Source organism: Calliphora vicina, chromosome 5 (genome assembly GCF_958450345.1).
Source record: "Calliphora vicina chromosome 5, idCalVici1.1, whole genome shotgun sequence".
In the NCBI taxonomy this organism is placed as follows: Eukaryota; Metazoa; Arthropoda; class Insecta; order Diptera; family Calliphoridae; genus Calliphora; species Calliphora vicina.
The window spans coordinates 68,436,515-68,458,634 of record NC_088784.1 but is presented as its reverse complement, the minus strand read 5'-3'; the positions used below and the strand labels follow the sequence as shown (position 1 = coordinate 68,458,634).

At 30.4% G+C, this 22,120-nt stretch overlaps 1 protein-coding gene across 1 annotated transcript in view; it reads right to left on the bottom strand.

Moving 5' to 3' along the window:
* Positions 1–15,596: 15,596 nt before the first annotated feature.
* wun2 (wunen-2) overlaps positions 15,597–22,120 on the bottom strand; it is a 56,674-nt gene continuing 50,150 nt past the window's right edge. The window contains exons 4-6 of the mRNA XM_065512066.1: positions 19,674–19,853; positions 19,348–19,524; positions 15,597–16,210 (exon numbers count right to left, since the gene is read on the bottom strand). Coding sequence (XP_065368138.1) covers positions 16,193–16,210; positions 19,348–19,524; positions 19,674–19,853 — 375 coding nt within the window. The 3' untranslated portion in view covers positions 15,597–16,192. The remainder of the gene's footprint in view (positions 16,211–19,347; positions 19,525–19,673; positions 19,854–22,120) is intronic.

Here is a 22,120-nt window from a genome sequence, read left to right as displayed (position 1 = left end):
CATATATAAAACCCAAAAAAGATCGAGCAAAACTAAAGACAAGTAAGAGAGCTATATTCGGCTGTGCCGAATCTTATATACCCCTCACCAAATTATACTTCAAAATAAAAATTTTAAATATTTTTAGGTAAACAAAATTAATTTTTTTTCTTCCAAAGATGTATTTTAATTTTTTGAAAAAAAAATTTTTCAAATTGTTTTTTAAATTTTAAAATTTTTGTTTGTTTTTAAATTCCGGAAGAATTTCGTAGATATTGATGTATGAATCGTGTATGTAAATTATTTGGGGTCTTCGGAATGTTGATTTCAACAGACAGATATACAGACTGGCTTAATCGACTCCACTATCTAGGGTCGGAAATGAAAAATGTAGAAATTACAAACGGAATGACAAACTTATATATATAAATAAACATAAATATATCTTGAACTAAAGGAGATAACTTACATATGTATGCATGTTGTAGATCTCTTAAAAAACTATGTATTTATATTTTACATTTTTGGAAAGCCAAATACTGTTCTTGACGTCCAACTTTGAGCCACTTTTTCGAGCATTTCTGTCAGTATGTCACGAATAATGTTGACAAAGGTGTCAATTGTTGCTGGTTCATCAGCATAAACCAGTAACTTCACTTGGCACCACATGAAGTAATCAAGAGGTATCAAATTTAACGACCTTGGAGACCAATGCAAACCACATCTCACCAGGATCAATGCCATTCATATTTTCAAACAAAAAATCGTTGATCAGGTGCGTTAACGATCTCCACTGACCGTAACGCGATCTTCTGCTCCACTTTTAAATAAATAAGGTCCGATGATGCCATCAACGCACACAGGGGCCAAACATACTAATTTTACGGATTAATTGAAAAAACAAATTTCAAGAATCGTGAAAACTGAAAGTGCCAGCTTAAAGAGCACAAAATTCTACATCAGCAGGCAAAAAATTAATGTGAAATATTAAAAGGTATTTTTATAGTCACGTGTTGAAATTACATATTGTGAGAAAAAAACCTAAAAAATTGATAAAAAAAAAATTGCGCAAATAAATACTATTTGTGAAGGTAATTTAAAAAAATTAGCAAATCTAATTATGCAACCATCAAATTCAGATATTTATTGATATGTTTTGGTTAAATTTAAATTTGAATTATTTGTGGAAATGGCTTTGATATTAGTTTTTATATTGGAAGTGCAAAAAAAAAATGGATTTTGTCAGTTCAAATGGACATAAAGTTATTAGCTGGGCTCAGCTGGGCAGAGAATTTAATATAATTTAAAAGCCTGGACAGTTAGGCGTTCTTTCAGAAAAAATTAGGTTGCGCATCGGTGCGCCTCATAAGTTATATGTAAATTAGTAAAAGCTTCACCCTTTAAATCTACCATCAAAAAGCACTTTGCGATTCTGATAAACGTTTTATTGCTGTCGTTGTTGTTGTTGTTATTGTCATTGTTTTTTTTTTGCAAGTGTTTTGATTAATAATACGAGAGTCACGTGTGAGTCAGGCCTGGATGTGGCTATATTCTTGTATTATAATGAGATAAACAATAATAAACTTTTACCAATTACTTTTCTTTATTTCAGTTTAGTTTTCGATCCGTTGATTTTTTTAATCCTGAATGAATAGCACGCGGAATTTTAACAATTTAACTCTCATGCACTCACGCTTGTTTGTATATGCTTGTTTAAAAGTTTTTTTTTTTGTGATTAATTCGAAGTTTTTTCTTGTGGTTAATACGAAGTCATCCGATAGCAGGCAATTTAGCTTAATAATAAAATCATGTTAGTGAGCGCGATCGCGAGAATTTTAAAGTTTTATATCGGGAGCCAGTTATCACTCACGTTCAGATCTGTAGTTTTTAGTCTTTTAGTGGCAGGAGTTGGGAAAGATCTCTATTATTCAACATACCATTACTAGTTAATATAATGATATCATCTTAAAACAATATGGTAGTTTTTTTATCAATAACATGCATAAATTTAGTGTGTCTCACTGATGTAGTTCTATAGATATAGGAGAATTAATAATTCATTTGTATGGGGGGAACCCAATACCACCCTCGTATACCCTTCAGATTTTGGCGGAACGTGTAGTTTGTTTTTAGAGTTACCCGCAGCAAATTTAGTGTGCATAACTATTGTAGTTCTATAGATATAGCACAGTTAATAATTATTTTATATGGTGGGTAATTGACTTCCCCCTCCTATATCCCTAAAATTTTGTAAAAATATGCGGATTGGTCTAAAGGCTACCCACGTAAAATTTTGCGAGCGTCGCTATTATTGTTGTTGAGATATTTATAAATCCGTAAAAAAGGGGCAACGTCTCGACAGCTTCAAACGGTACATTTTTCTCGTTGTAATTGAGTCTGTAGGGTCTAAAGTGTATTCACTTCATATGCGCAAATTTTGTTTATTAACAAAGTCAAAAATGAGCGTCATCTCTGAACACAATTCTTCGATAAAACAGTCGCCTAAAAGTTGCGCGAATCGTTGACTGATTTTTAAAGTAAATTTGGATAATTTGGTGGCGTTGTTAAAGTGTCAATCTATCCATAATGATATTCCAGAGAATATTGATTATAAATATAAAAAAATGAGTGCAATCGCTTGACTGTTAACCCTTTCGTTAGTTCTATCGGGCTTAGAAAACATAATTTATATAAAAATTAATGTTATTTGTGTTTGTTTGTACTTTATAAGAGCCTAAAGCTACTTTTTGTTTTGATATTTCAAAATTTTAAAAATCAAATAGGATAGCAGTTAGAGTACTAAATATAATTAGAGAAAAAATTTTGGAAGGAGTGGAAATAGTAGCAAACAGAGTCCTTAATTTTAGCCCGAACAACTTCGTCGCCCATATAAATATTAACAAGCGAAATGGGCGGATTATCAACAAAAGGGCGTTATGCTAAAAAAATGGCATTATAAAATTAGTGGGCGTGGCACCTTCCATACAAAATAAATGCCGATTTTATTGAAATTTTCATAGTTTCTTTCCGTGTACCTGAAATTCTAAGTGGACTTAGAACCACACTTACAAAATTAATAGTTATTAGCTAATATCTTGCGAACTGTAATAGTGAAAATTTTAAAATTGTTTAAATTTTTAATGGGTATGAGAAAGGTTTTCGCAATATGGATGCCGTTTGACAAGAAAGAGGGTGCATACATTCAAATTCATGAATTAGACTATGAAAATGTTCGTGATTTTTTAGATGAAACACATGTTTTTGAATAAAAAATCATTTTATTTTTCATCATTTGTGCTCTATGTACTTTGTCCAAAAGGGATAAAGATTTGTCGAGGTCATAAAAATAGGTATTTGTTTGTCAGATGATATCACCGTTGGAGTCAAATCTCTTTCTGCCGAGCCATTTCTTGAGGTTTGGAGATAGTCATTTGGGGCTGAATACGGCGAATAGACGGATTCAGCCAATTTATCGAAGTTGCAATCTTTCAAATGATGGACCATATATGTAAATTCTCCCATAAACTTATGATCTCCAATGATACTGTAGGTGAATAAAAATACTTTGTGTTTTTATATATCAAAAAATATTAAGTTTTCATTTTCTTAATTAATTTTATTAATCATATTAGTTTTCAATAATTTTCATTATAATTTTCAATATTCTACAACAAACAATAAAATTTTGTAATTTTGAAATAAAACCAGAATATTGTATTTTATTTTAAAATAATATAAATATAATCTCTACAAATTTTGGCGATCCTGCATTTTACACGTGAAGAAATAAAACGAATAATATTCCGTGTAATTAAGAAAATATTAATTTTTCGAAACAATTACCTGCAATTTGAAATTAATGCAAAAATAAATACCATCTAATCTCAACAAATAAATATCATCTAATCTCTACAACGCCTGTCTTTATCATCTATAAATTTCAAAGACGACAAATCCAATTTGTATTATCAACTATAAAGTAATTCATCTGAAGATTCACATCAGTTTCAGTTCAAGTCACAGCAAGTCACTATTATTATAATCAAGATAAAACTTGTTCAAGATAAGTTGACCATCAGTTTTAAATTTCCGAGAAAAGAAGTCAGTATAAGTGTTTATTTCTTGTTCCATATTCAAATATTTCTTAATATTGTTTGCCTATTATTGTTTACTTTTAAAAATACTAAATATCTACATACATATCTAATCACGATTATTATCATAACTAAATTTACGAATAATTAATTTAATTTAAACTTTAATTTCGATTTTATTTGTAAACTTTCCCTCTTAAAATGACCACTCGCTCTCCAACACGTACTAATACACATACACAAAATTCAACACATTCACAATCTAATTCAATAACTACAAATAACAATTTAAACTCAAATTTGACTAGTAATCATCCGATCGATAGAATACCCCAAATTGATTTAGACGTATGTGCTTCCTCTGTTAAACTCCCTCAATTCTGGACCAATTGTCCAGATGCATGGTTTGTTCACGCCGAAATGCAATTTGCAACCAAAGGCATTACTACAGACCAAACCAAATATGAATATATTATAACTGCTTTACCACAAGAAGTTATAATAAAAGTGTTAGACATAATTCAAAATCCAACTACAAATGATCGGTATCTTAATCTTAAAAAGGTGTTAATTGAACGTCACTCCCTAAGTGAAACTTCTAAATTAGACAAAATACTCTCTGATAGTGATATGGGAGATAGAAAACCATCGGAATATTATAGATCGTTAGCCCTTCTTGCTGGTTCTAATTTTAGCCCAGATGTTTTAACAAAACTTTGGCTACGTAAACTTCCAAAGTCTCTAAATGTTGCTTTAACTGGATCTAATATCATCATAACGAATTAATTCAATTAGCTGATAGATTGTGGGAAGTTATTTACAACGGAGAAATATGTAGTGTTAGACAATCTTCTAGATCTTCCAATATTGAACAAATCGTACAAAATTTAACTGCTTCTTTATGTGAAAATATAAGTAAATTGACACTAGAAGTTAGTTCTCTTAAAAGAGAAATAGGAACCCGGGCTTCACGTCCTTTTTATAGAAGATATAGCAGAAGTTCTTCACGCTCTCGTGGTCGTTCACCAAATAGGAACTGGTTATGTCGTTTTCACTACAAGTTTGGTAATCAAGCTAGAAAGTGCGAACAACCATGTTCATTTTCTAATGAAAGTTCAACAAACTAAAATCATCCACTGTTGCAGCGACGAACAGTGGAAATGTTGATTATTCTTCCAGTCGCCTTTTTATTTTTGATAAAAATAATAACTTAAAATTTTTGATTGATAGTGGGGCAGAAATTTCTGTTTTGCCATCTTCAAAATTCAGAAATAATAATAAGAGATCTGATATAATTTTAAGCGCAGCCAATGGCTCAAATATTGCAACATTTGGAAAGAAATTACTTAATGTAGATTTAGGTCTTCGCCGCGAATTTCCTTTTATTTTTCTGATTGCAGATATTTCTAAACCTATTATTGGTGCTGATTTTCTTTGTAAATATGGTCTTTTGATAGACATTAAACATAAACGTCTAATAGATCCACTTACTAATTTATCAGTTAGTACATTTTCATGTTGCTGCAATGTGACTCTTCCAAAGTTATTTTCTGTAGATAATCAATACACACAACTTCTTAAGAAATATCCTTCACTAATAGCAGAACCTGATTATACGAAACCAATCAAACATTCTACCGTTCATAGATTAGTAACAAACGGTCCTTTACCTTTTACCAAACCCAGGCGTTTGGATCCCGTTAAATACAAGGCAGCAAAAACAGAATTCGAGTATCTTGTAAAAGCAGGTATATGTAGACCATCGAACTCAAGTGTAGCATCAGCTTTACATTTAGTCCCAAAAAAAGATCCAAACGACTGGCGTCCATGCGGTGATTTTAGACGTTTGAACATTGTGACTGTTCCTGATAGATATCCCTTACCTCACATTCACGATTTAAATATGAATATAAGAAATAAGAAAATATTTTCTAAGATCGATTTAGTACGTGCTTATCATCAAATTCCAATGGCAGAAGAGGATATATTCAAAACAGCTATAACAACACCATTCGGTATGTTTGAGTTTCAACGAATGCCATTTGGCCTACGAAATTCTGCGCAAACGTTTCAAAGATTTATCAACGAAGTATTTACTGGTTTCGATTTCGTATTTGTGTATATCGATGATATACTTATATATAGCGAAAATGATGAGGAACATTTATATCACTTAGAGAAAGTTTTTGAACGATTAGATGAATATGGGTTAAATATTAAACCAGGCAAATGTACATTTGGTGTTTCAAATATAGACTTCCTAGGTCATAATATATCGAATATTGGCATTAAACCTTCTGAAGAAAAAATATTAGCAATTCGAAACTTTGAACACCCGAAAACTGTAGGAATGGTAAATTATTACCACAAGTATATTCCTAAGTTAGCCGAATTTACTAACCCCATTCATGCTATAATTACCAATGCATTAAAAAAGAAATGTAAGATTTTAGAATGGACTAAGGAAGCCCTCAATTCATTTGACCGTATCAAGGAATCATTTGCATCACGTGTTTTATTGAATCATTTCAATAATGAAGCAAAATTGACCTTAACGGTAGATGCTTCAAATGTGGCCATTGGGGGCGTTTTACAACAATGTTATAATGGTATTTCGGAACCATTAGCATTTTTCTCTAAAAAATTAACCTCTTCCGAATCTAAATATAGTACATTTGATCGCGAATTGTTAGCAATATATTTAAATATTAAACATTTTAGGTATTTGTTAGAAGGCAGATCATTTGTTGTGTATACAGATCATAAACCTTTGGTTTTTGCTTTGGAATCAAAAACCGAAAGAAGTCCAAGACAGACTAGGCACTTAGAATATATTTCCCAATTTACAAGTGATATTCGACATATAAGCGGTGAAGCTAATGTTGTAGCTGATACCTTATCTAGAACATTTGAAATCGAAGCATACAAATATTCCGATATTAATCTTAAAAATTTATTTGATGAACAACAGAAAGATAAAGATCTTTTAGAACTTCTTGCTGATAAAAACAAACATCTTAATCTAAAATTCTTAAAAATTCCAGTCCTAAACTTAGATATTTGGTTTGAATGTACATTAAGTACACCTAGACCTTACGTTCCATTTAATTTGCGAAAAATTGTATTTGAAAAATTACATAATATTTCACATCCAGGTATCAGAGCTACACGCAAATTAATAACAGAACGCTATTTTTGGCCAAATATGAAAAAGGAACTTAACGTCTGGTCAAAAGAATGTCTTAACTGTCAAAAATCAAAAATAATTAGACACACTAAATCACCAGTGGTCAAAATTGAGATACCTAAAGGAAGATTCGAACATATACATTTAGATATTGTTGGACCTTTACCTATATCCCGGGAACATCGTTACATATTAACAATAATTGACCGACATTCTCGTTGGCCAGAAGCATACCCACTAAAAGACATCACAACATCTAATATAATTGATACAATAATAAGAAATTATATTTCTCGGTTCGGTGTTCCTTTGAAAATAACAACCGACCAAGGTGGACAATTTACCTCTAAAATGTTTTCAGAACTAACACAAATGTTAGGATGTTTTAAAATAACAACTTCTCCATATCACCCTCAATCTAATGGCATGGTTGAACGATTTCATAGACAGCTTAAAGCAACATTAATGGCTAAAGGTAAATCAGCAACTTGGTATGACGAGCTTCCGATTGCTTTACTAGGTATTCGTTCAGTATTTAAAGAAGATCTACAAGCTACTCCTGCAGAAATGGTTTATGGTCAAAGTTTACGTTTACCTGGAGAAATATTAACACCTACAGGAGATTTTGATGCATCTGACATTTTATATAAATTAAAAACCCATTTCAAAAACGTAAGATCTAATTTAAATCATCACAACAATTCAAATACAGGTATTCATGTACCAAAAGACCTAAAAGACTGCAAATATGTATTTGTGCGTGTAATTCATAAGAGATCTTTGCAACAACCATATGAGGGTCCTTATAGAGTAATTGAAAAGAACAAGAAATATTTCAAAATTGATATAAATAACAAGTCAGTAGTTATACCTATCGATCGATTGAAACCAGCATTAACTGAAAACACTTACATTAATTCAAACATACATTCCAGTAATACTAAATCAACAACAAAGAGAGTTTCTTTTAATTTATTGGGAATAAATTTTTTGGAGGGGGAGTAGTTGTAGGTGAATAAAAATACTTTGTGTTTTTATATATCAAAAAATATTAAGTTTTCATTTTCTTAATTAATTTTATTAATCATATTAGTTTTCAATAATTTTCATTATAATTTTCAATATTCTACAACAAACAATAAAATTTTGTAATTTTGAAATAAAACCAGAATATTGTATTTTATTTTAAAATAATATAAATATAATCTCTACAGATACGATAATGCAAAAATCATGCATATTTCTTTTAAGTCGAACCAATAATAAGGGGCTCGTAACTACGTAGTATTTTCAGGTGTTAAAAGCTTTAAATATTTTAAGTTTTTTATATGTTTTGCATATTTTAGAAAATGTTCTTGCAATCAGTCATTCCATTGTTAATTCAGTAAATGTCGTGACTTGAATTGAGAACTCTGATCAAATTCACTATATTTACTTAATTTACATCACGCATGTCTATTAAACAAATGTATATTAAATTTCATATCCAATTTCCATTCATGAACATGCACATTTAAATATGTTTTAAAAATATATGTCAGTTTAAATTTTAAATTAATAATAAATACATTTTTTAATATTTATACAAACGTATAACAATTCTCTAAGTGTAAGTTTAAAGTTCATAAATTTGTTTTCATCTCAAAAACTACTAGAACACCCTCCCGAAATAAAGCCCTGCGATGAGATAACGCTGGCAATAAATAAGCTTGTGAGATAACAAAAAATTAATAAAAAAATAAATGATTATTCGCCTATTATATTCTAATTTGAGATGATGTATGTTAATTAATTAAGGCATGTGTGCAGTCCGGTCTATACCATAAATCTACACCTACAAATTAATAATGATGAAATATTTGAATTAATTTTAAGTCCCGAAATTAAATGATAATTTTTACTCTTCACCATTGGGTATATACAAGATTTTTATTAACTGCTTGACTCGGAAGGTCGATAAAGCAGACCATCGTAATACAGCTCAATAATTTAGAGATGTTGTTCCAAAGTTGGTCAACTTTTTAATACAGTGAGGCCTCGATTATCCGTGATTCGATTATCCGGCAACATCAATTATCCGTGAAAGAAAAAGAAACCAATTTTGGATCGATTTCAACTTTTTTGCATCGATTAACCGTAATTACCTCAATTATCCGGGATTATAAGCAAAATTTTTTTCGATTATTTTTGAACAACAAACAAAATGTGAATAAAACGAAAAAGAGGAATTCGAAACTGAAAATATTTAAAGACTGCTGAAGAACCAAAAGTTATGGATTAATAGTGAATGAAAAGGCTAAAATATTCCACTCAAAATTAAACAAAAAAGCGACATGGAATTCACAAACTTACGACAAAAATCTTCAGCTGATATATAGCTGCCACAATTCATATAAATAGAATAGAAAAACTCAGCAATGAACGATTTATACAATTTTCCAAACCAAATGTGACGTCTTTGATCCAACCGATGGATCAGGGTGCAATATGGAGCTTTAAATGTCATTATCGAAAAACTATAGTGCAAAAACTATTCACGTCAATCAATAGATAAGAATTTAAGAAAGCGTTTAACATCAATAAAGCACTGTTGTCAATTAATAATACTTGGAACGCTGTTACTTCTGCAGTTTTGAAAAATGCGTAGAATAACTTACTATGCCCAGGAAATGAAATGCTGTGGGCATTTGTCCGGAATTTAATAAAATCCTTATATTATTTAAACATGTACATAAAATCCTTTAAAAACTACTCAAAATTGGTACTCAATTAACCGGGAAAATTGATTATCCAGAATGCGTCCGGTCCCGACCAATGCGGATAATCGAGGTCCCACTGTATAAAAAAATATTTTCGTCCTTGTAACTTTCGCCAACATAAACCCAATTAGAATTTTCCATATTTAAAACTGCTTTTAGAGACAATATTCTAAATGATCAACTATCTATTGACATTATAAGTTTCCAGTTTCAGAGAAATCTGACCCGTAATTTAGAAGATACATAATCAATACCATTTATTGGGAAATTTTTCATGCAGTACTTTTATACTTTTGCACAAAATTAATTTTTAAACATTTCAATTTCAATAAATGAAAATGTTCACGATTAACTAAAATCTTTAATTGCAATTTAACTTTTTTTAACCAAAGCAAATTAAGCATTTTTATTTAATAATTCATTATTATTATTTATTTCCATTGAATATTATTCCTGCATTCTGCAATTCATTGAGAGATCATAGTTCTCCTTTCATTTATAATTTTTTTTTTACAGTCAAAATGAAAAATATATAATTTAATATTTTATTATCTATCGAATTATCACCCATACTTCTGTCTTACAAATAATTATACAATCTATAAGATACAATATGATACGATACGATGCGATATGAACAACAACAATCTTTCTTCGTACTTAACTTTTCACATACATTTTCATTACGTAGACTATTAATAATTTCTTACCACTATTATTTATTAATCTACATTCAAATCTGTGAAAATTTTGTACGTAAATTTTATTAATTGTTTTACATTAAATTTTACTCAACGTACTCGTAGTACATGTCTGTCTGTCTGTCTGTACGTGCATAATTAATTTATGTGCAAGTTCGATGCAGTTACGCGAGCATTACGTACTTTGTATGGCGGGAATTACTTACATTTATTTGTACAATTAAAATTTATTAAATAAAATATTTATACATCTGAATGCTTTTATGCGGCTGCGAATGTACATACATATTTATAATGTTGGAATATATGAAGAATGAATTTTAAAATAAATGTTTACGAGAACGGGGTGGTACAAAAACGGGTATTTTTTAAGGCCACATGATTCTAAAAATATACTTATTTCACACAGACAGCTTTTTACCGAACATCACAATGTGGGCAGAATCAACATAGTTGGGGAAAAAATCTGTCATTTCTAACTGGCTGATCCGATTAGAATGAAATTTCACACAGGTGTATCAGAAGAATATTTTAGCTTAATATTTGAAATAAGGCGCTGTGGTATCTCAAACTAGGGCACCTCAGATATGGACAAAATTTAAACGCTTGCGAATTATTTAGTTTGTCTAAAATCAAGGATTTCAATATACTCATAAAGCCCTTGATTATAAAGAACATAGTGGCGTGTGCTATTTATATTTCATAGTTATGAGTATGACACGCATTTGTAAATTCAAATATAAAATTTTCACCATACATTGGCCCTGTTTTTCATAATATCGTGCACAATCTATGGCCGATTTCATTAACATTACTGCTGTTAGTTAGCGTTAAATCAATATCTTTTACGAATGAGTCCAAAGCTAATCAATTTTGAATTTAGAAATTCAGAAAATGTTGAATTTTTGTTTTTTTTATATTATTTCTGCTATTACTCTTTGCTTCCTAGAAAAAAAGTTTCTAAGGGAACATAAAAAGCAACAAGTACATATAACTTTAAAATAGAAAACGCCTACAATATCCTAATAGGTGTTTCCATAGGCCCATCCGAATTTAACCTATTTTTTAATTTTGTGCCAACAAAGCGTCATATGCGGGAAGTTTTGCTGTACTTCTTTAATTTGAAACAAGTAAGAGAGCTATATTCCCTTCACCAAATTATACTTCAAAATAAAAATTTTAAATATTTTTAGGTAAACAAATTTTTTTTTTTCCAAAGTTGTTTTTTAATTTTTTGTAAAAAAAAAATTCGAACGAAAAAAACTTTTGTTGAAAATAAAAAATTCGGGTTAAGAAATATTTTTCCGATTTTGACCCATTGTAGGTCCAACTTACTATGGTCTTATGTAAGTCATTGCAAATGTCTTTGAAATATCTATCATTAGATATCCATATTGTCTATATTAAGGGCTTATTAATCCAGATATAGGTAAAAAAAATAGGTCAAAAATCGAGGTTGTCCTGAGCAACCGAGCCGAAAGAATTCCGGAGATATTGATGTATGAATCGCATATGTAAGTTATTTGGGGGCTTCGGAAAGTTAATTTCAACAGACAGACAGACGAACATGGCTTAATCGACTCCGCTATCTATAAGGATCCAGAATATATATACTTTATAGGGTCGGAAACGAAAAATGTAGAAATTACGGAATGACAAACTTAAATATACCCCTCTCACGAAGGTGAAGGGTATAAAAAGTGACGGTAAAGCACACCGAGCTTATGGTCAATGTGTTCCATCGGTTTCAACTTGCGAGAGATGGTTCAGAAGTTTGGAGACCAAGAATTGGAGGGATTACTCCATGAAGATTGTTGTAAAACTCAACAAGAGCTTGCAAAATCATTGGGAGCTACTCAAGCAGCAATTTCAAAGCGTTTGCGAGCAGTAGGATTCATCCAAAAAATTGGTTATCATACGAATTAAAGCCGCGAGTCCTTGAAAACCAAAAATGCTCTCTCTGGGATACGCTTCACTTTAGAGTCCTAAAAAAATGGATCAAAAGAATCAATCGATCAGAAAGTTATTAAAAATGTATGGTTGTCCAGGACAACCTATTGGAAATTTTGTAAATGCATAATTTAATATTATTTGGAACAAGGACCAGGAAATCAATGGTTATGATTTCATCTACCCCTATACAAATATTCCCTCGAAATGGCACTTTAATGATTTTAAATTTCATTAGCACAATTACACACCGCATTCGAAAATCGTAACTATAACTGATGTATGATCTGATTTGGATTTACAAAAATTGTTTTAATATTTGAAAACAAGCAAGAAATTTCTTTAATTTAGCTGATATAGTCTTATTCATTTTATTTATATAATTTTCAAAAAGGCACTTCCATTTGTACCACCCTATGTATGTAACAGTACATATTTGGTGTGTTTAGATGGTAAGTTGAAGGAAAATTAATTTATTTAAAATTTCATATACTACAATAATCGTAAAGTAAAATAAACAATCAAGCTTATAGTTTTGAACCAACTACAAATGAATGTGTCTGTCTGATTGTGGAGGCAAACCAAACAAAAATACACGCCACCACAAACAATTTTACTGGGAAAAAAAATGTGGAGGAAAATATATGTGACAACCTATTAATGGTTGCAAGTATGCCGTTAAATGCAATTTCGATTTACTTAAATGTTTTTATACCCTGCACCACCATAGTAGGGAGGGTATTATGCGTTTGTGCAGATGTTTGTAACGCCCAAAAATATTAGTCTAACACTCACCTTAAAGTATACCGATCGACTTAGAATCACTTTCTGAGTCGATTAAACGATGTCCGTCCGTCCGTCTGGTCGGCTGGCTGTCCATGTAAACCTTGTGCGCAATTTTGAAGATATTTCGATCAAATTTGGTACATATTATTTTTTTGGCCCAAGGACCAAGCCTATTTAAACTGGCTGAAATCGGTCCATTATTTCACCTAGCCCCCATACAAATGTCCTTCCGAAATTGGACTTTATCGGTCATAAATGTTTAATTTATAAATGTATCTCCACAAATTGCGCTCCAAATAAGTTTTATATATACAAAATTCATGTCACCAAATTTTGTTACGATCGGTCCATAATTAGTCATAGCTCCCATATAGACCCGCTTCCGAAAATCACTTTAACGTGCATAAATCGCTTAAAAATGTTGGTATACACACAAAATTCAACATAGTTAACATTAATATAGACATAAATCACACTACCTAATTTCATGGTGATCGGTCCATAATTGGTCATAGCCCCCATATAAGGCCCACTTCCGAAAATCACTCAAAAATATAAATTATTGAAATTTTAAAAGTAAAATGTTTTTGCTCTTTTACTTAGTGTAGGGTATTATATAGTCGGGCTTGACCGACCATACTTTCTTACTTGTTTGTTATTATTCCTATTTCGCCTCAGATATTGCACTGTGGTTTCAAAGTTGGTTTTCTTCAAGGCGAATTTATATATTTGCTTGAAACACTTGTTATTTGAGTTCGCGATTTGATAAAAGTCATGGATCGCGCTTACAAATGTACGAGTACTTAGTAAGTATTACTTACCTTTGGCTATAAAATATGTTGTTAAAAAACAAGTTCGAGTATATTTGCTGATCATTTAAGTGAAGTATTTCAATCTATTTTCCCGGCAAATGAGTTCGAGTTGAAAGAATTAACTGTTTCTACCGATAATCGAAAAATCTACATATTTGTGTAACCCTATATATTTCTTAAATACAACTATAAATAATTTCACAGTAGACACTTTTCTAAAACAAAATCTGTTTATGGAACACATTTTCCCCGGCTTAGGAATTTCGGTATTTGGAAATACAAAATGTTAGAAATTATAATGAAGTTGACTTAAGCACATCTGAGTCTACATTGGATCCAAATTGTGTTATGATATCTTTAACCGTTAACATTTTGAATTAATTCAATTCAATAGAAAAAAAACATATTATAATTTTTTAGTTTTTAAGGTAAATGACGTAATTTTACTAAAATATCAATCTCCAGTTCTAAGGTTTTCACCAATACCAACTACTTATACAAAAGGCATATATTTATTCATCAGGAGCTACACAAACCTTACTCCCTATTGAAAAATGTTTACTTATTTTTATTTGTTCCATGGAAAAAATCTTTGGAAAAACCCTTACTGAAATGTTTCGGTAAACATTTTCGTAGAATATTTTAATCCTTAAATGTCCTTTTTGAAAGTACTTTAACTCTAACAATAAGAATTCTCTCAGACATTAACTTACATTTTTTTCAGTTAGTAGGTCAAAGGAAAGCTTTGACCCACTGAAAGAAAATCCAGACCAATTTTCTTTAATAAATTCTAACTTTGAACCACAGTACTACTTATATGTACAAAGAATCCAGTTTTTTTTTGCAGGCAACTTAAAGAATAACGACATTACAGGCGTAAAACTACTCATTACATGAAAATGTATGTATTATGGTCCTTGATCGTTATAACTATGACCGACTGTATGTTTGTAGGTATTAAAAATAACCAATGTAATTAAAAATAATAAAATATTGTTGCATGTAGAAATCGTATAGAAAAAGGCTGGAAAAAAATACTTTGTCCAAATCAAAACATTGGCATTTATGGTGGAATAAAATAAAAATTCATGTTTCTCTGAATTTCAAATTTCCAAAAAGATAAACAAAATATTTTTATTGCAGGCAAATGAATGAAAGCGAAAAAAAGCAGTAAATGCACACAAATTGTATTTAGCATTTTTTTGTGTGTAACTTTATGGGCGCAAAAAAGATAAATTTAAATATAAATTTTCAAAACTTACCTTGGATTTATCTCTGTTTGTAAACACAACGGTAAACCAAACATTTGTAAAAAAATACAAAACAAATTATTATTTTTATTTTTTCTGCTTAAAATTTATATACGAGTTTTTTGTTTTGTTGTTTGTTGGTGTGGTGTAAAAATAATACATTTTAAATTACAATAAATACTTTTAAAAATTTGTAAAATTAAACTTAAAACTAAAGATGAACAAACTTAATGAGATTACAAATGCACAAATACAGAGTAAAATGTATAGAAAATACAAATTAATTAAACTTAATACAGAGTTTAAAATATATTGTAAATAGTATTATATTTTGTTTAAATAGTAATGTAGCAATATTTTAAACTTTTTCAAAAAGAATTTTAAATAAATGTTTCATAAAAATAAAAATTAAAGCAATTTAAACCAAAGGAAAAAATGTGTAAATATTTATATTAAATAGTAATGAAATTTAAAAGGGATTTAATCCCAACTTATAAACACATTTACACTTGCCTAATTAAAGCATGTTGAAGTGGCCATTTGTGTTAATTTTAAAGATTTCATATTTTATTGCAAGTGTAAACGCCGACTTAAAAAATAATAATCTCCCATGAGGAAAGTAAACCAAGCCAATGTTGTATTAATACATTCTTCTAACACCAGATATTCTCATTCTACCACATCGAACATGTCTAGGAAATTAATGAGAAATAAAAAATAAAATATTAGTTTAGGAAATATTTCAATATGTTTTTAATTAATTTACACCAGAGAACTAAGAAAAAAAACAAAAAAACCAACATGTTTGAACAGAAAACTAGGAATTTTTATCATTTGTAGAGATCAGAGAGTTGTCCCAAAGGATATTCGCCAAACATTTTGAGAATATGAATGATGATTTTATCCTGAAATCCACAGAATCTTCATAGTTTAAAAACTTTTGTTCATTCATCGCTGAGAATGCGAAGAAACCACATGTGACGGACTATCGCAATTTTTTTCAGGAATTTATTAAGCATTGTTGTTGGTTGTTTTTGTTTGAAGCATAGCAAACACACGCGTTTCAATTACAATTGAACACAATAAAACAAAGTCAAAAATAAATAAAAAATTTAAGAGAATTTCGGACTTACAATGTATATTTTTTCATTTCCTTAAAATTTAAATTACATTCATTTAATAAATTGGTTTTATTTGACAAAAATTCTAAATCTAAACTTTCTTCATTTTGTTATTATTTTAAGTGTTTGACATTATGTTTGCTGGGTAGCTCTCTCACCAATACATCTTCATTTTTATTTTTGAACATCACTGCAGTATAGCCCAGAATGTAGTGGTAGTATCTAAGACATTGATGCTCATTTCATAGCACAATTGTGCAAGTTAACCAAACACATATTCTTATTCTCTTTTGTTTAGTCGTCACTGAGACAGCGATGAATGCGCATGCTAAGTGGGTGTTTTGTTATGGTTTCATGACCACTTAAAGAAATATTTGAATTGTTTAATATATTTCCAACTTTAAAAAATCATTGAAATGAAACGAAACATTTTTACCTCAATTTACGTCTGTGAACAATTTTTTTCAGATTTGATATTAATTTAATCAAAACTACGTAATAAAATAAGCAAACAAAATATTTTATTAATACAAATTTGCCGAAAATTATTAATATCGAACTCTCAATTAATGAGCTATGAAAATATGTTGCAGACAATTTGATTAAAATTTAATTTAATTAAAATTGTTGACTTCATTATTGTTATCAAATAAAGCCTGATAAATACTGACATCTTTTTTTAGTTCTCTTTCTCTCACCAACACAAATACAGTTTTAACTTTGGGCATCCCTGATCTAAGGCCACAATGTCCAGTAAACAATTCATTAGTACCCTAAGCTCGATACATTTGTTGAGCGAAAGTAGTTTCAGGGATTTATTCCTGTATGGTAAGATAAATCTCCATAGAGAAATGCGACTCTAACCGGTAATTTCTCTGGCATATCCATTCGGTCAAAAAAAAGAACGCCAAACAATGTGTCCGGTAATTTGTGGAAATGTATCCATCATTAGCCTATGTACCTTCTGAGTCCATTCAGAGATATAATACAGACCATGACAGGTCTTATCTCCTACAACGTTAACAACATGAGTTAAGCCCGGCAATACCATACAACAAGAACAATTGTACCTTGACTCTTCTCTTAAGTCAGGCGCGGATCTAGATCAACCATTTGGGGGGGATTTGTTGATTAATAAATTAAAACTTATTTTATATTTTTCTTTTTTCTCTTTTTATATTAAAACTTTTTGATTTTTTCACACCACTGGATCCGCGCCTGTCCTATCTAACGCAAATAAATTTGGCGTAAATTTCCGTCTGAAAGTTTGTAGGATATTATCCCATGGGATTGGACTTTTGGAAACGTGATCTAAAGATAGCCACTCCGAAATCACAATTTCACTGGATTTGATCCGTTTGTGAACCAGTATCGGCTAACATTTCCTTTTTGGAATTTGGAACGATAGTCTGCCGTCAGGTATCTTGATATTACAACTCAATAGTGAAGCCCTTCTAAGACTTCATAAATCACAGGGTTCAGTGGGTTGTAAATAACACAAGGATAGTTCTCCTGGTCAGCCCCCTCTTCACGCACCATTTGAAGGTTATGTTTAGAGCCTGCTGCGGCCTTTCCGACATCGTTACGTCGGTATCCCCTAGTCGCCCTTATGGTTTCCGCTATTGTACATGGGTCAAACTAAAAGATCTTGAATGTCAGCGTCTTCAGCGCCAGTTCATAAAAACATATAGAACATATTTCATTCATATCGCTTGGTCAATTGAGCCTCATTACCAGGGCAAGTTTAAATATGCACAAAAAATATATTTTTTTTAAAAAAAAAAAACAAACACAATCTGCGAAATGTCCGCAGATACACCTGGCGGGAATCGAACCCGCAAACCCTCAGATTAATAGTTCAGCATAAAATGCTCTATTGGATAAAAAATTATTTAATTTTTCAACATAGTCTCCTATGCATTTTTTCCATGGAAACTGCACATGTGTGTACGCTTTTGGGCACCCGATTGTGAGCAAAGCTTTCTCATGTCCAAGTGATCATTCAAAATTTAAACTACTGAACCATGGCTTCCACAATTTCTCGCACTTTTAATTCCCGATCGGCCAACACCATATCGTGGTTTTGTTCAATTGTAAGGGGGTCACAAAGAAATTCAGTAAATCACTTTTTTACCATTGAAATTGGTGCAGAGTTCCCATAGTATTTATCAAGCTTAGACTTTATTTGAGTGATTAGTAGACGAAATTCATTTTTCCCAATTTCTCCTGAAGTCTCGAGGTAGACTGCTAATAATGGCTGTCATACAGGAACAAAATGATGCAGCTTGTTGAAATTCTGACAGGAGTCAACTGACAGATGCCTGTTAACAGGAGCAGTGTTGCACTTTCAGTTAAGAGCAGGGAAATTAAAAAAGCCGCTGACTTTTTATTCAGTGTTTGATTGTGGGTAAAAAACGCAAAAGCTTGCGACATATACACAGCAAAAAAATATATTTTTTTTCTATAAACTTGTCAAATATGCAAAAGTTTTGCTTGAAAAGCTTGCCCTGCTCATTACGTATTATGGAAGGCTACTATATTATGAAAAGCTTCCTGACACATTAGTGAACTATTTGAGTTCAAAACGAGTTGGCGTGTTTTGAATATAAGGTCTCAATACTTTTCTATCTATTTTTTAGCACAGTGCTTCCCATTCAAACACAATGTACTCCAGTGTAAACACTTTTCATTATACCCGTTCTACTTACCACTATTATGGCATACAGTGTACCAATGAGCGAACCAGCCAAAACATCGGTCCAATGATGTTTATAATCGGAAACACGTGTCAACGATGTGTACCAGGCGAACATGAGAAACATAAATTGTAACAAGTGCTTAAACATTTTACTGCGCGAACAGGTCATGCGTTTATGTAGATAAATCTATAAAAATAATAAAATAAAAAAAAATGTGTAAAATGCAACATGTTGTAAATATGTATGATAATGTACTAAATGTTGTACTAGATGCCACACAAAGAAAGACATTTATCTATTTTTCATTTTTGTGTAAAGCTGTCTTTTTAACTTACCGCTATATAGATCATGGTAAAAGATGTAAAACTAGCATGACCACTGGGAAATGATAGATGGGCTTCTTTAAGTATTTTCATTGAGTAACCCAAGCCGCGACATGTAAAATCTTCAATGTAGCGACCTTCATTGGCGGGATTATCGCAATTTGTGCCATCGGGTAATATTGGCTGGCAGACCTTAAATTGGGAAAGAATTGCTAATTAGTTTTATATTTAATACAAATGTATATCAATAGGGCTTTTCGCTAATTAATATTAATTATGATATAAAAATTACTATTACTTGAGTAAATATTCTATTAATTATGAATGAAATCAGCTATCATTTACTTAAATCGATTTTAAAATTTCTAAATTGGGGTACTTTCTCTGAGTAGTGAAACTAAAATTTTTGTGATACATATTTACCCCCATATGCATAAACAGTTTATAAATTTATCAGAGGTTTATAAAACAAAATTTCCATACAAAATCTGATAAATTTATAAACTGTTTATGCATATGGGGGTTAGTTTTTAGTTTTGTTTTTGGTATTTTTATCCTAAAACATGGATACCTTCCATTGATATTGTCATTTAGTTTGAACACAAGGAAATATTGGTCGTAGACCATCAAAAGTATATATATTCTGGGTGCTTATAAAATTCTAAGCCGATCTAGGTATGTCAGTCCTGTCTGTTGAACGCATGTTTTTGTTACAATAACAAAATACATGTAAAATTTCCACTCAAAGTACACGCTTGTAAGCACATACAATTTTGTTAAAGTGAGCGAATTCACTTAATTGTGAATAAATTCGAAAAGAATCCATCATTTTGTTCCTATTATATGTGGCTTTGCGATAAAGCAATAAATCTAAACAATTTCTGCCGTTTTCGATTTTTCATGATTTTTTTTAAACAAAAAAATTTCAATTTTTACATAAAAAATATATTTTTTGCTTCAATTTGTTATTATAATTCCGACTACTAAGCCGATTGAAACGCAATATATGGGTGAACATTTGTACATAGCATGGGGAAAATGTTTTAAAAATTCAATCAAAAGAAGAACATTAACTACTCAATTTTATGTATTTCAAACAAAAAAGAAAAATTTTTTAAAAATGTGCGAATTCACTTAATTGTGAATAAATTCGAAAAGAATCCATCAATGTATATGATCAATATCTCATTTTGTTCCTATTACATGTGGCCTTGCGATAAAGTAGTAATTTTTTCATGATTTTTTTTAAAACACAAACATTTGCTATCTTCACGTAAAAAATTTATTTTTTTGCTTCAATTTATTATAACTCCGAAAATACTGAGCCGATTAAAACGCAATATATGAACTGATTAAAGGCTATGTAAATTCCAATATATTTAAGATTACCTTAATAATATTCGACTAACCGTTTTTGAGTAATCGTTAATTATTTTACTTCAAAATTTAAAAAAAAAAAAACAAGTAAGAGAGGTATATTCGGCTGTGCCGAATCTTATATACTATTCACAAATTATACTTTAAAATAATTTTTTTAGGTAAAAAAAATAAATTTTGTTTCCAAATGTTTTTTTTAATTTTTAAAAAAAAATTTTTTGGAAAATGAATTTAAGTCAAAAACTATTTTTTTTGATGAAAAAAAATTCGGGTTAAAAAATAATTTTCCCTATTTTGACCCATTGTAGGTCCAACTTACTATAGCCTTATATACATCGTTGCAATGGACTTTGAAATATCTATCAATAGATAACCATATTGTCTATTAATTACATAGTAATCCAGATATAGATCAATAATAGGCCAGAAATCGAGGTTGTTCCTCTTTTTCTTTATATTTCAGCCATTTATGGGCCGATTTTGTCGATTTTAAATACCAACCGAGCTGGAAGAATTCCCTATATATTGATGTATGAATCATATATGTAAGTTATTTGGGGGATACGAAAAGTTGATTTCAACATACAGACGGACATGGCTATCTATAATCCAGAATATATATACTTTGTGGGGTCTCAAATGAAAAATGTAGAAATTACAAACGGAATGACAAACTTATGAAGGTTATAAAAACCATAAATTGTTCCTTTAAACACTTAAGTAAATTTTGCTTTCCTTTGCAATAATTAAAAAAATTAAAAAATAAAAGTAATAAAATAAACAGATAATATTGTTTAACATCTTTTGAATTTTTATTTAATACGATGAAATAAGTACATATAAAAAATATTTAGATGCTCATTAGAGTGACAGCCGATTTTTGTTTTTATACCCTTCACCTTCGTGAGAAGGGTATATATAAGTTTGTCATTCCGTTTGTAATTTCTACATTTTTCATTTCCGACCCTATAAAGTATATATATTCTGGATCCTTATAGATAGCGGAGTCGATTAAGCCATGTCCGTCTGTCTGTCTGTCTGTCTGTCTGTCTGTCTGTCTGTCTGTCTGTCTGTCTGTCTGT